We start from the raw sequence: 15,800 nt of genomic DNA, 5'->3' as shown, positions 1-15,800 counted from the left end.
AACATCAAGGAAAAGGTTAAAAATAATTTATGAATAATAAATAAATACATTCATTTCAGAGACTTCTGTAAATGATCATATAGTGCATACCAAAAACTAAACATGAGCATATTTATACATTATGAAAAATTAGTATTTAGCCAATCAAAATCTTTCTAAAGTGTGATTATCAATGAATTCTTACTGATATCATTTCATTAATAAATAAATTCTTACTGACATCATTTCTTAATCAATGAGTGCTTATTGACATCATTTCATTAACCAAACAGAATTCACTAATATCATTTCATTAAAAAAATGAATTGTTGACTTTCCAGTGCCATAATCCTAGCATATTTTTGAGTTGGATATGCTTTTATCAATTTTTTGCAGCAATTCCATTTTTATTTGCTTGACACTGAAATAACATGCTTTCACTTTACAGATCCTGTTGCAGCTTCAAAATAAGAAACTCTTTTTAAAATAAATGAATATTCAAACTTTAATTTTTATAAGGTAGCTGTAATAATAACACTCTGCAAAAGAATAATAAACTGGATCAAATTAGAAAGGTAAGAAAGAGCACGATTTGCTATGTTAAATGAACTTGAATTCCTTGGAAAATTTCTCCCTTCTCCGCTACCTGGTATGCCAACAAATGAAAACCATTAAGAGCAACATCTTGCTACAAACAAATATGTCTTGGAGCCTTCACTTATGGTTTAAGTCAGACAGAAAAATACTAACCCCTACACAGATACAACTATCAGTATATGGCCATGAAGTGTCCAGCATGCGTTTCAAAACCACATGCAGAAATCTTAGTCTGCCAAAGCAACAAACACTGCATGGCCACATACAAATGACTGACCACTCTAAGCCACTGCCGATGATAGTCTTAACAGTTTCCAACTTCCTTCAGTTTAATTTAATTTTAAAAAAATCTGACTAATTTACTGCACTGCACAATACTGGCAAGTTGTGAGTTGACTGCCACTACACAAAGATCAATAATTAACTTGTATGCCACCAAGTTTGAAAATGACCAGTGTACTTTGGTTTCATTTTAAAATAAAAACCTTACAAAATTTATTATCATGCTTGGTTTACAGTTAGTGGTTAAATTTCTGTGTCATTCACAGCCACATTTAATTTTATTTCAAAATATTATGTAAATTTACTGTATTGAGTGAGCTATGGATTACCTACTACTGCAGGGTTTTCATCACCAGTGATCATCAGATAACCCTTACTGGTAGTAAAAGCCCATAGATTACTGATGCAGTAAATTTATATAACTTTAATTAAATTAAACTGAAGCTCAGTGATGCCTATGAATGTTGTTGGTCACTAGCATCAATCAGTATTTGTTCTATGTGAGGTGGTATAGTGAATTTAGATGCATCATTAGAATAAAATTAAATTAAAAGAGACAGGTTTCCATCAGAGCAATAGGTCACCATGGCCTACAGGTACTAGCAATCAACACATAAGTTGCTGGCATGAGACAATGCAGTAAACATAGACAAATTGTTAAAACTAAAATTGCAATACACTGGTGACCATCAAGCCCACAGTCACTGAGGATTATTAAAGCCACTAGTCCTAGTGACGTACTAATCCTATTAGTCCTAGTAACCATTAAGATTTACAAAGGGGTTAAGCACTTAAAAAAATGTTGGTGTACTCATATATAGTAACAGTATAACACATGTCTTTTCCCTTCTCTCTAGGTCTTGGTTTTGCTACATCAAACATCCCATAATAAAACTGCCCTGAGTAATTTTTACGGTACCCACTTTGCTTAATGCCCTAAGCATATGCTTATCTTGCTTAACAGTTAATCCAACTCTTGTGGACAGTCACATTATTACAAGTGCCACATTTGTAATAAGAGCGATAGTTCCCAATGCAAGTAAATTACAAGTAAATAATAACATAACATTCAAAATACTATGAACAGACTTCACTAATGACATTTCTAATGTCAAAACATATCATAGTTTTGTGATTATTTATCTGTTTTAAGGGACTTTTACACTTTTGAGAGAAATAACGTCTTTTTTTAACTGGCTTTTATTTACTTTATTTCATGTAACTAATTTATTTACATTGTTTCCTTATTCCAATTTATTTAATTTTAGTTTTACAGTGCAGAGAAACTGTCATAAAAAAACCATATACTAATGATAAAAATATGACATTTAAAAATTACACTTTTAAATGAAAGATACATATATTTCATATGCCAAAAACATCATATTCTTGGAAAAATCATTAAACATGAAATAAAGAAAATAGAACAAAGTATCTGCAATCGCCTGCACTTTGGCAATTCCAAATTTTGGAAAGTTCTAGATTTTAGTTCATCTGTTTAAATCTTGTAAAATGGCATGTACACATAGCAGCAATGGGGTTTCACTTTTTGTTTAGATCAGAAAGAAAAGTGTTAACCCTTCACAACCATTTAAGGGCCTAAAAGGGTTATCCTGGCTAATAACAGTATGTTAATCAATTGACTGTCATACGCCAGAAGACCACTATCTAGCCAGCAGTATTTGAAAATCACAAGTCTGCTGGGAATCTCAGTTAGTGGTGAGAAAAATCACATTTATGGCACACTTGCCTTCTTTTATTGAGTATTATATTCTCCATTGCTAGACTTTGTAAACAGGGAGAATTTTTCTTATTATATTAATTTTATTTATATATTTATTTACTTGTTGGACTGGTGGTCCAGAAGTTTGGATTTCGAACTTTTTACTGCATCTTATTTTGACTGATTTCACTTCACTAGTTTGCAAAGTGAACAGCCGAAGTCGAAACTAGCAAATTAAATTTTTATATACTTTAGGCTTTGGCTACAGTACACACAAACATATATATAATAAATTTTGCAATGTTATTTCTTAAAAACAAATGCAGTATCAAGAAAGAATTACATGTATTCAGAAGAACTTACTTGTGATCTCCTTGTACAAAGCAAATTAGTCTCCAACACATTAAGTAACAGTTTTACTGCTTTTCCATCAATCAATGCTTGCGAACAAGGTGTATCATAAATCAGAACTTCATGGAGACAAATCAAAGCCAAGGTAGTAGTAGTTACATTTCCTGCCTATTTAAAAATTGTATGTTTAATTAAATGCTACTTAATTTCTATAAGAAATATACAGAATTGCAAGAAATTGTGGTTAACGGCAATTAAAAACCTAAAAAACAAAACTTTTCTTCCTTTAACAGCTTCCTTTCCCTCAACATTTTCTTTCAAAGAATATGATGAGGCAATTAAGTTAATTAAGGTGTATGCAAAATATAATGTTTTTCTCCAATTAAATATATACTCTTATTATCAGAATCATAATTTTAAAACTCAAGAAATCATAATAAGTCAAACTACACTGTCAAAAACTACAACTTTTGCATTCAGATGAATAACAAAATGAAGAACAGTGAATTAGGCATTTAATAATGAAACATTTTTTATTAGTGTTTCAAATTTCCTTTCCTTTCAGTGATAAAATTTTCAGGTATGCTCTACTGACATAGTTCCTCCCAGTTAAGAAAATGCTTAATGTTTAAATATTATGTATCTAACATATGCCACATATTTTTAAAGCTCTCTGTCCAGAAAGTTTTGTTGGAGAATTTCATTAAGAGTTAAAATAACTTGAAAAAATAAAATCAGTTGGTTAGAGTAGATTTAAGGGTGCCCCTTGTATTATCACAAAGTTGTTGTTTCATTTATGGTAACCTGAGTAGTTGAATGTTACGGAACCCCTATTATGACATAGCTGGTTGTGTGATTGCGATGAATTTGAATGATGGGAAACGATTTGTAAGGGCTTGTGGTGTGTGTTGGTTAGGAAGTTCGCTGCTTGGTTTGAGTTTAGATGGTAAAATGGTTGAATGTGGCGAGATTAATTTGGAGTTTTTGTACAGTTCAGGAAGAAAGAGGAATAGACCATTAATTGACTAGTGTGTAAATGAAGGTTTACTTAGTAGCCATTATAAGTGTCTTGTTTGCAAGAAGGAAATGCATATGGCCGAACGTCGGAGGATACCGGAGGTATGGAGGATATTTTTTACTCTTATCTTTATGAATTTATGTGGCAATGCCAGTATATAAATTCTAGTTCAGATAATTTTACGAAGATTTTTGATGCTGTTAAGGAATTTTGTTAGACTGAGGACAAGAAAATTTCTAAATAAGGTAAGTGGATATTTCCTTTGTAAAGTGCTAAGATGAATTTCCTTTTTTATGTTATTTGATTGTTCGATTTAAAATGTAGTTTATTGAGATTATATATTTTTTGTTGGCTGCTCCTTTGACTTTTTTAAGTGAAAATAGATCGATGTGTACGTGGACAAAGTCAAGGCAGTGTGCAATGCCAAGTTTGTGAAATTCTCTGATTTTTTTTAAGCGAAAATAGGTGAATGTGTATATGGATACAGAGTTTCAGCAATTCTTTGACTTCTTATTTTGGCTTTGTGTAGAGGCAATTTTTGGCACAAAACAAAAATCGCCACAACACGAAGCCAAATTAACGAGTCAAAGAATTCCACAAACTCGGTATCCATGTACCGCCAAAAATTACCAATGGGCACCCGTAAATATATTTTTACCAATCAGTTTATACATAATAATGGCAGACAAAGAATTGTCTGATGTCTTCTTGTTTTCAGTAATGTCTTGAGCATCAATATATTGCCTGGCAATTTTTCAAGTTACTTCATTAAGATTATGACTGCCACAGGTCATATGTGCATTCTGATCCCAGATACCATGTTAATGGTTGGCAATATAAATCATACAAACAAATACAAGTATACATGTACAGGGAGTCCAGGGCCAGAAAGCTACTATAAGTTATTTCATAGTTGACAGTTAATGTGTCAATTTTTTCTTCTGCCATCCAATTCTATCTCAGTATTTAAACACAATATTAATTTCAGCACAGTAGTTTTAGTTGGTAGAATTGTTAGTACCCTCAAATTTTCAAGATTTTTTAATCATTAGAATCACGAAATCTATTGTGACTTACTTTCAGTCATTTCTGACATTTCCATATACGAATTCTGAAAACAGCACTTGTAAAAAGTTATGTATAGTCTGAGTCTTTATTTCTTAAAATTATCTAGAACAGTACTGTATACAATAAATTCCCATTTCTTATTTGAAATGCATCTTAACTGTACTTCATTCTGTCACAGAACATTTCTGAAATATTTTGATTCCTGTACAAAAAAGCTGGATCAAGGATACAGTGTTGACAGGTAGAAATTTCAGTTGAATGTCTACTACTCTAACCACTAAAGCTAATGCATGAATCAGAAGAATTTTCTTGCACTCTGTAGTTTCAATTAAAACCTCAGTAACTAAGTCTTGAAAATTTTGGAAATTATTCACGCATTATTTTTTGCTTAATACCCAAATCTCAAACTTTAATCCTTTCCTGTATTGGCATATTTTTTGATAAACTGTACCTTATTTTAACAATTTCTTTACATGCTTAAACAGCATTACGTGTTATGATCCACTGCTTTCTTAAAACCCAATAAGTCTGCATAACTGTATTTATGCGGACCATCTGGAGCCATCCAGTGTGAATGTCTATAAAGAGATCTCCTCGTCAATCTTCAGATGTCCTCACAACACAACATGGTACAGTTTTTACATCAGAAAATTATTTACGAAGAGCCGTAAGAAAAATGTTACAGGTTACAAATGCAATCCTGTGACTTGTGCATACCTTGCTATGTAAATAATTCAAGAAACTTCTGATAAGTTGAATATGGGCTGTAAAAATGAGAACCAAAAGCAAATGAGTGCTTAAGAAACAACAGCTATGAAAATTATAGTTATTGTAAATTATTGTTATTGTACATTTGATAATACAACAATTTTGAGCTCAGAATGATGTTTTCAAATTTATTTTTCATTCTGTTACTGACATAAAAATAAAGCTCATACATTAGCATATTAATCATTTGAACTGAAAATAACATGCAAATACTTTTTTCAATTCTGATGAAATGGTTAAAAAGATATGTTGCGATAATGAATATTTGGTTATTTTTTAGATCTTTGTATATGAATGTTAACCACCTACTTTTAAATTTATTCTCTTTTTGTAATTAAGCATTGAAAGCATTGAAAATCCTGGTATTAGCCATTTTGTTAGTCCAGCTGGTCTCATTTAAATGACAAGCCCTCCTTAAATAAAAATAGGAAAATTATTTTCTTTCCGAATTGGATTTATTCTTTAAAATTTGAATGCAATCATAATTTAAAATCTGAATCAAATAAATAGATGCTCAGGTTAACTAATGGTGCTATGAGTTGGAATTGACTATTCTGAACAGATAGATTCCACAGATATTATTATAGTCTATTTTGTAATGATCTCTTTTCAAATCTGAATTTCAAATGTTTTAAAAATTGTTAATAAACTTTTCTGAAGCATTTTATAACTGTCAAATTATGTCTTGGATGCATTAATAAAAAAATAAATGCTTAATATGTTACTTGTCACAGCATAAAATGATCGGGAGGCATAACACTTTATTTATAGGATGCATAGAAAAAAATAATTAAAAGTGAATCTTTGATAAGATTTCAAAGAAAAGTGACTAAGAGACTGCCAAATCAGCTAAACATAAAACAGGTTAATGTTTTATAAAATAACCCATTTAACCCAGGCACATAATTTTGGTGGCTTTTTTAAGTTTTATACTGTTTCAAAGAGGATATAGGTAAAACATTTTACCATAACATTTTGTAATAGTGGTTTTCAGTTGAAACTGTATTCCAGTACTGTAAAGTATCCCTAGAACAAGAAAATGAAGGGATATCAACTGCATCACGTACTCAGATTGACAAGTGTTCAACATATTTATGATATTCTCAAGACAGTACTTATGTATTCTTGTAACACCCTTTGTAGAAGTTGTCAAATTTTGGCAACGATATGCATAACCATTCTTCAGGCAACCACACTCTAAAAATCCTTCAGTCAGTCAGTCATTTCTGCATGCATTCTTTTTATTGTGCTGCAAGTTCCAATGGTTTTTAGAGTCAAATTGTGATATTCTTTGCCTTAAATTTTATTTTATTTTATTTTTAAATATGCACTTGTATAATTGGCCGGCAATGGAAGAAACTGCGATAAAATTCCTGCAGCAATACAGAATTTTGTTTCAAAATCTCTAAAGAGAACAATGAGAACATGAGTTTGGTAGATAGTGGTGTGGTCGCGGTTTGAGTGATCTCAAGTCTTTCCAATTCGCTGATTTTTTTAAAGCAAAAACAGATAGCTATGTACTCAGGGAGAACTGCCAAAAAAAAATTAGAGAAAGATTTGGAGATAATGTATTTTAAATTGTTAAAGTATGTTGACTTTTCATATGCTGAAAACGTTTGCCAACTTTTAATAAATATGAATACTTGGAGAATTTTTTTCAAAAAAAGTCACAAAAACACTCACTTGCACCCAATAAGCAACTTTTACCTTTCCAGCTGTAAAAAATCACTAAATTGCGCCAAAGTGGTTGTGCTAATATGTAAGCACTTTAAAGACTACAACAATAAAATTGGTAAAGAATGGCATGCCAAGTAAAACTACATACAAAAAATAATGATATAGGTACACAGAGTAATTAAAGCATAAATGCTTTCAGCAACTTCTATTCCACTACCATCTTCAAATGCAATTTAAGTTCATTCAGCTGCAGTTGAGAAAGAATATACAATAAAAGTTGTCAAATGCCTACCAGCAGTCAAGCAGATGAAGATCAGCAAACATTGGCAGTTACACCCAGGTTGATATCCTGCTGAACAAGCTAGCAGCATGAAGTTCATATGGTTCATATTGCTCTAACAGTCTGCAAAAAATAATAAGCCGGATCCAATTCGAAGATCAAGGAACAACGCAATCTGCAACATTAACTGAAATAGATAATTAAATAATTTCAGCTTAGCTTTTACCGTCCGTTATACATTAAACGTGCACTCGTAAACGTATTTTGCGCAAACGCACAAGCATATTCTCAGCCGTAAAGGCCTTACGGCTGAGAATACGCTTGTGCACAATGCGACGCATGCGCAGAAAGTTTGAAGCTTTGAGGTCCGGATTATAGATCATTCCGGATTATGGGTGTCCGAATTAATGACTTTTGACTGTATAAACTTTTTGTGATCAAGAACAGTACATGACCTTAGTCATTTATAAAGGAGCAATGCAAATAAAAGAGCATCGATGAAAAAAACATTAATGAGTGATTGGTTTGAAAATCATTTCGTACCCAAGGATCAGTAACATGTGAAATTAGTTTTATTACCGGATGATGTGAAAATTGCCCTTATTATAGACAACATTGTGACTCATATTTCCCTTAAAGCTTTTAGTAAAAGATAACTTGTTCATTTTAAACTTTCCTCCAAATTGTATGTCCATCATTCAGCCAATGGATATTGGAGTGCTATGCATGCAGATATGAAGTAGCCTTTTTAATGTCAACATTAAAGTTTCTGAATAGTAGCAAGACCATTCAAGAATTAAAAAAATATTTTAACATAAAATCTGCTGAGTGGAACATAGCAAGATGATAAGAGGATGTGTCTGCCGATATTTTTAAAATACTGAAAAAGAACTATTCAGTTACCATATTTCATGATGATGATGATATCTGTGAATCTGATAAGCAAACTGTAAAATTTCTGAATCAATGGAATTTGTGAAGAAAGAAATGTGGAGAAGTACTAATCAATAAAGATGGTGATGAGAATATCCCAATCATGAATCAACTAAAGAATGACAAAATCTGTAGTATAGTTTTAAATCAGAAAATATTGCTACCAATAGTGTGGAAAGTAATAAAAGAGTTGTTGAGAATGAAAAAGAGTTGAACAATAAAACTTTGCAACTGATTAAGAAATTATGTCTAGCTATAAAATTAAAGTATTTGGAAAAAAAAAAAAAAAAAAAGGGCCTAAGTAACTTGCATTGAAAGAAATATTTAATAAACCAAACAAATAAATATTGATATTTTTTTTTGAAAATTTTGATTCCCTTAAAATCATAAATGCTTCATTATTTCATAAACAGTTATTTATTTTTTTAATTTAATAATTTCTGCAGGTTATCTTACTACATTAGATGTTACTACATTTAAACTGATAACTAAAATTTCAGAAGATCCAATTCGAAGATTAAGGAACAACGCAATCTGCAACATTAACTGAAATAGATAATTAAATAATTTTAGCTTAGCTTTTACCGTCAGTTATACATTAAACGTGCACTCGTAAACGTATTTTGTGTCAACACGACGCATGCGCAGAAAGTTTGAAGCTTTGAGGTCCGGATTATGGGTGTCCGAATTAACGACTTTTGACTGTATATCTAACATATTGATAACTTTAGTGCTAAATTTGTAAAAATAAGGAAAAACTGAACTGCAATTTCCAGAGTATCACTTTTGCAAAATATAAAGAAAGAGTCATTTAAAGAGGATTAACCAAGAAACACTTCCTGAAGCATATAACCTTGATGTGGTTTGCTGTAGCTGAATACCAAATAGAAATATATTATTCTGTATTAAATATTTATTTATTATCAGTCTTGGCCCTATTTTACTAAGACTTCATAAAAAATATTATTAGAAACATATTTCTAGTAATATTTCTTTTCTTGGATTAAATGTTAAAACTCCTTAATACTTATAAGGCAAAAATATAACCTATGAAATAACATCACTTTGTTTACTCAGTGATAGGATGCATGTTACAAATTTGCAGTTTACTAATAAAACGTGATTTACCCTTTTCCATGACTAGACAATTTCTGTACAATGATTTTAGCTCAGTTATTAATAAGAAATTTATGCACTAATTTTGATTTCAAATACTGCTTAGAATTTTAAGTATTTGACAAATGACAAATTTCAATAAGTGTATTCAACAGGATGTTATATATAAAATGTACATACTTAATGAAATAAATAAATATTTAATGCAGAATAACATATTTCTATTTGGTATTCAGCTGCAGGCAAACCACATCCAGGTTATATGCTTCAGGAAGTGTTTCTTGGTTAACCTTTTGAGGCCGGGACTTTGGTAGCAGTAAAAGCTACCAAAGGACGGGGAATCCTGAACCGAATGCTTTACCCCTTTAAGAAATCACCTCCTATTTGCAGCAAAGATTTTTGTGTGTATTTTAATGGATTCTCAGAGGGGTGCATCTATGTCACAAAAGGAAGACCTTTGAAAGAGATAAGTGGATAAAACCCTAGGGACGTCAAATTTGACATTTCACCCCACTTTTCAGACTGGAAAATGGGGGGAAAAAGACATGGCCACTAAAGTGGACAACCCCGTCTTTTCAAAGAGAGGACTCTATGGCCACTATAATGGCCATCCCGTCTTCAAAAGGTTAATCCTCTCTCGAAGCAGGATTTTGCTTAAGTGATATGTGAGAAAATTCACAGAAATGCCAATCCATTCATTCCACAGGACTGAAGCATCCTTTAAACCACCAGTGTCCAGTGGTTTTAATCACTCTGGCATTGAAATACTGTGATATATCTGAACAGCTACAACAATGAAATTACAGCATTTATATTTATCTAATATATTCTAATTGTCAACTGCTTATGCATGCATCAGATATAATAAATAGTTCTACCATAATAATAAAATATTCCAAAGATCAGCCGCAATATATATATATGTATGTGTGTGAGTCTACTGCAATGCATTTTATTTTTAATTTCATATATTTCAGTATTATCCTGATATAACTATAAAGCTATCAGTATATCATTCTAGTTAGATGTTTTGATTTGATATAATATATTTTAGGTAAAAGTATAGTTTAGGGTACCCCTTGGTGAATTTTGGCGGTACACGGATACCGATTTTGTGCAACTCTTTGACTCATTATTTTGGCTTGCGAAGCCAAAATATAAAGACAAACAATTGCACAAACTCGGTATCTATGTACACATCAACTCATTTTCACTTAAAAAAAGAACCTCGAATTGCACAAAAATGGCATTGCGCACTCCTTTGACTTTACCCATGTACACGTCAACCTATATTCACTTTAAAAAAAAATCCTTGAATTGCACAAAAATGGCATTGCGCACTCTTTTAACTTTGTCCATGTACACGTCGACCTATTTTCACTTAAAAAAAAAAAAAAATCACAGAATTGCACAAACTTGCACTGTGCACTCCCTTTACTTTGTCTATGTACACTTCGATATATTTTCACTTAAAAAGTCAAAGGAGCACCAAATTCTACAATATAGGCAAACAAAAAATACATAACCTCAATAAAATGCATTTTAAACCAAACAATAAAATAACATAAAAAAGGAAAAACATGTTATACATTTAAGCACTACTAAAAGCAAATACAGTCAAAAGTCGTTAATTTGGACACCCATAATCCGTAACTCAAAGCTACAAACTTTCTGCGCATGCGTCAACGCGACGCATGAGCAGAAAACATGTTTACAGCTGCAAATGCATGTGTGCGCGTGCGCAAAATACGCTTACGAATGCACATTTAATGTATAACGGACGGTATAAGCTAAGCTAAAATTATCTAATTCAGTTAATGTTGCAGACTGCGTTGTTCCTTAATCTTCGAATTGGATTCGGCTTATTATTTTTTGCAGACTGTTAGAGCAATTTTATAAAAGTAAGCTTGAACTTTCGATTATGTCAAATAGAATTTCTAATATATATTTACTAATATGTAAAGGATCTACAAAGCGAAAGTATGTTTCGAAGTCCATTAAACAAAAACTGGAATTGCTGCAAAAAATGGATAAAGGCATATCCTTTGTTTATCGAAACTTTAACATTTGTTTATCTAAATTTTGTTCATCTTTAATGCTGTGGCGCGCAATGAATTGGAAGTTGATCTGTCAGCACTATCCTTATCTTCAGGGCAGATGTTTTTATTTTATTTGGCTTATAATTCCTTACTAAATATAGTGTTTCATCTCGATGTACTCCGTCTTTGATATGATTTAAATCAAATTCCTCGTCATTATAATTCGCTTCCAATAGCGAAGAAAGTGACAGAGGTTATTGAAAACGAAAAAATTTCGATTGACAAATTAGTCGGTATTCTCAACACAGCAATTATAGAACTTGAACAGCGGAGCTTTGTAACTGAACAAGAAATTATGTCTGTTTATAGAATTAAAGAGAATGTATTATCACATAAAAGACGAAACAACTTACATTGAGAGAAATGTTTAATAAAGTAAACAAATAAATATTAATCTTTTTTTTTTTTTCTTTGTAAATTTTGATACCCTTTAGATCATAATTGTTCTTTATTTCATAAATTACAGTTTCATATTTTTAATTTTATAATTTCTGCATGCCATCTTACCAGATTTAAACTGATGATCTATAATCTGGAATCGCCCAAGTCCCGACGAGTCCGGATTAACAACTTTTGACTGTATTCACTTACCATGATTTTTGAGTTCGCTTCTTACACCCAGAGTCACGTAAAAATCAAAATATCAGTCATACTCAAATGACTTTTTTCAAACGAGGTACTCTTTCTGATCGAACGCTTCACATAGTGACCATCTGAACCTTTCTTCCTACAAACCATTCAAATCCATCTAAATGGTTTTTACATTCGACTAGATGCATATCCTTCCTACATACAGGACACTTATAATGGCTACTAAGTAAACCTTCATTTACACACCAGTCAATTAAAGCTCGTTTCTCTTTACGCTCCAAATCGTACAGAAACTTCAAATTAATCTTACTACATTCGGCCATTCTACCGTCTAAAGAATCAAACCAACACACACCACAAAAACGCTTTCAAAACATTCCATGATTCAAAATTTCCCAGAATCATGCACCCGATTACATCACAATAGGGTTTCCATAACATTCAACTACTCAGGCTACCATAAATGAAACAACAACTTGGCAATAAATCAAACAACAACTTGGCCATAAAAACAAGGGGTACTTAAAGTCTACTCTACCTATATTTTATTATATAATAAAATCAAAACATATATCTAGAATGAGTACTAAATTATAGTTTATCAATAAAAATTTTTAAATTTTGCCTACATTTTATCATGATCTTGAATCTCTTGAATCAATCATGCATAGAAAAAAGGTTATATTTTTTTTATTTCTATGATTTTTTTTCTATTACCTAGAGTCAAAAGTAGCTGAACTATAACAGTTGTTACACAGTACATAAGTTGCTTCTACTCTTTCATCAGTTGCTCATACTCACTCGCATTATGCATACTACTTACAAATTAAATGCATTATAATACAAAAATAGTATACTGCTAGTCTTGAGTTGGGAAAATATAGAGAAATAAGTAAAATCTCTGTATATGCCTACAAATTCATAAGAGTAATATAACAATAAAAATGAGATAGTGTTATATATACTCACTACTCGTGATGTTTAATTATTCAGCCACAAAGCAATAAAGCAAATAAAGCAGCAAGAATCTATAATAAAATAATTCCCAATTTAGATTTTCCTTCCCTTCCCTGCATTTTCATCTCATACTTAGCATTTCAATATTTCTCTTAAAATTATCTTATAGTGTTATTTATTTATTTGCAAATTAATGAAATAATTGTCTAAAAAATATGTTTATCTTTTTTAATGAGATAGATGAACTGCAATAAAATCAGCAACATGATTTATTTTAGAAAACTTAGTATCAATATCAAAACTTAGCCACAACAACATCTATTTACTTTAGAAAACTGAGTATGTTTAACAAAAAGTAAAGGCAACAAGCATACTGGAAGTAGGAAACATATTCATGAGCAACAGAAATTCTATATAGCATTCGTCAATTATTGCAATATTACTAAAAATGCATACAGCAACATGAAAATACATCAGAAGCCTGTACTGAACTAACATTCAGGAATAAATATTACCATTTACATGAAATAAATATACATATTTGCATTAAAATTGTCATTAAAGAACATTATATATTTACAGCTTGTTACCTTTATTAAACTTAGCATCAATTAAGTAATTAATATTTGTACCATTAAAATGAGAGATAAATATATAATTTATTAAGTGTGTATATATTAAGTGTGTTTATTAAGTGTGCACCTGTGGATTGCCATCCCTGCAAATAAATGGATGAAAATAGTTCATTTATGAACTAGAGAACACTTTCATGAAGATGTGCCAATTTCTGTGTTTAAGTAAAAGGGAAATGCTTGGTAGCATTCCTTTCTTCATTACAATGTAAATCACAGCATCTTATTACATGCCCAATTGCCAGACTTTCTTTCATGGCTAGACGGGTATCCAATGAGTGCTTGTCAACGGCCATACCATGCTGAAAGTACTGGTTCTCATCCGATGCAATGAGTACTGTAGTTGTATCATATCCTCAACAGAGTCGTAGCTAGAATTTTCAGCGCCCAGGAACAACTGAAGATTTCGTGCCCCCTACTGCTTGCGAAGGATGGAAAACATTTAATTCTAAAATGTCGTAACATCAGTTTGGCGCCCCTTGGATTCTGCGCCCGGGGACAAATGTCCCCCTCTAGCTAACGCCTGATCCTCAAGTTACAAAATTCAAATACTAAATATCACAATCATGATGTATTTTTTTGTTACAGGACTGAAAGGCTAAAAACATGAAAGACTGATATTAATCCAGAATTCTGAATGGTTAACAAGTGGGCATTTCAAACTAAAAAATACTGATAGTTTGCAATGGTTTCTGAAGTGGTGGTTTGAAGGCTAGGTACATGAATTTTTTTTCTAATGTGTAATGTAAGCACAGGCCAATTTCAATAAGAAAATCCTACCTAGCTGCAGATTAGGAAATAGGCAATACAGATAGCCACTTAGAACACAAGGCTTAAAGGGACACTAAATATTTCATATTAAGCTGTTTTCCATATACCACTACTAAAACAAAGGACACAATACATGCCTTCTATCTGGCACATAAAACTGCCTTTATTTGACACTGTCCTTTCCTACAGGCAGATGGCCTTAATATTTATGCCTTAATGAAATAATCCAAATCAGTCACCCTTGGTTCTGTTTTCCTGTTTCCAGCGCTTTAATGAACTCAGTTGCATTTACTTTATGTAGAATGTGATCACAGAGAATTTTCTCTCGCACAAACTTCCACAAAAGCATCCCTATCCTTATATAAATTGCCTTACCAGACTTTTTTATAATCAAATAATTCATTCCAAACAGATTATTTTTTTTATTAAAAAGATATCATTTCTAGAATGTAGGTAGCATGTTTCATCTCTTTAAAGTAGCAGCAAATAAAATAGTATTTTTATTTTATCTTTTAGTTGAAGTTTGAACTTTCTTAGTTTCAAACTCTTTAAAAAAAAGCAAGAAAACGGAACAACATATTACCATGTTTACCCAATAGCGAACAAATCTTTTATTTATTTTTAAATCACAGCATGCGTTTGATTTGTTCCAAGGTCATTAACATCAGGTATAAAATGAAAAACATACCTCAACATATGATAATATTTGCACGATTGTTTTGAATCTGACGGTTGAATTTTGTTTTCTCATTATCCTGACAATACTTTCTAATATTTTCAAATCTCAAGGAACCATACTTTCATTTCAGGGTCCAAGACCAACACAAATCAAACAAAAAACAAACCCGTTGCTAAGATATCTAGGTAGTGTTTATAATGTTATACTCATTACTCATCAGCGGAGAAAACCCCGCCAGGAATTGAAGAAATTCAGCCAATCAGAAAGCATCATTGCGCC

At 31.5% G+C, this 15,800-nt stretch overlaps 1 protein-coding gene across 4 annotated transcripts in view; it reads right to left on the bottom strand.

Moving 5' to 3' along the window:
- Nucleotides 1-15,800, bottom strand: part of LOC118204277 (armadillo repeat-containing protein gudu-like) — a 67,512-nt gene extending 51,712 nt beyond the window's left edge. Inside the window, exons 1-3 of one of the 4 annotated variants that reach the window (XM_085807746.1) lie at nucleotides 15,531-15,800; nucleotides 6,096-6,199; nucleotides 2,945-3,100 (exon numbers count right to left, since the gene is read on the bottom strand). In XM_085807746.1, the coding sequence (XP_085663872.1) occupies nucleotides 2,945-3,100; nucleotides 6,096-6,182 (243 nt within the window). In that variant the 5' untranslated portion in view covers nucleotides 6,183-6,199; nucleotides 15,531-15,800. Of the gene's footprint in view, nucleotides 1-2,944; nucleotides 3,101-6,095; nucleotides 6,200-7,755; nucleotides 7,931-15,530 lie in introns of all 4 variants that reach the window. The other 3 variants (XM_085807748.1, XM_085807749.1, XM_085807747.1) reach the window with 3 other exon arrangements.

The sequence above is a fragment of the Stegodyphus dumicola genome, chromosome X1, assembly GCF_044657685.1.
Source record: "Stegodyphus dumicola isolate Sdum_Otavi_A_Nest chromosome X1, ASM4465768v1".
NCBI lineage: Eukaryota > Metazoa > Arthropoda > Arachnida > Araneae > Eresidae > Stegodyphus > Stegodyphus dumicola.
This window is presented reverse-complemented; position numbering and strand designations above follow the sequence as displayed.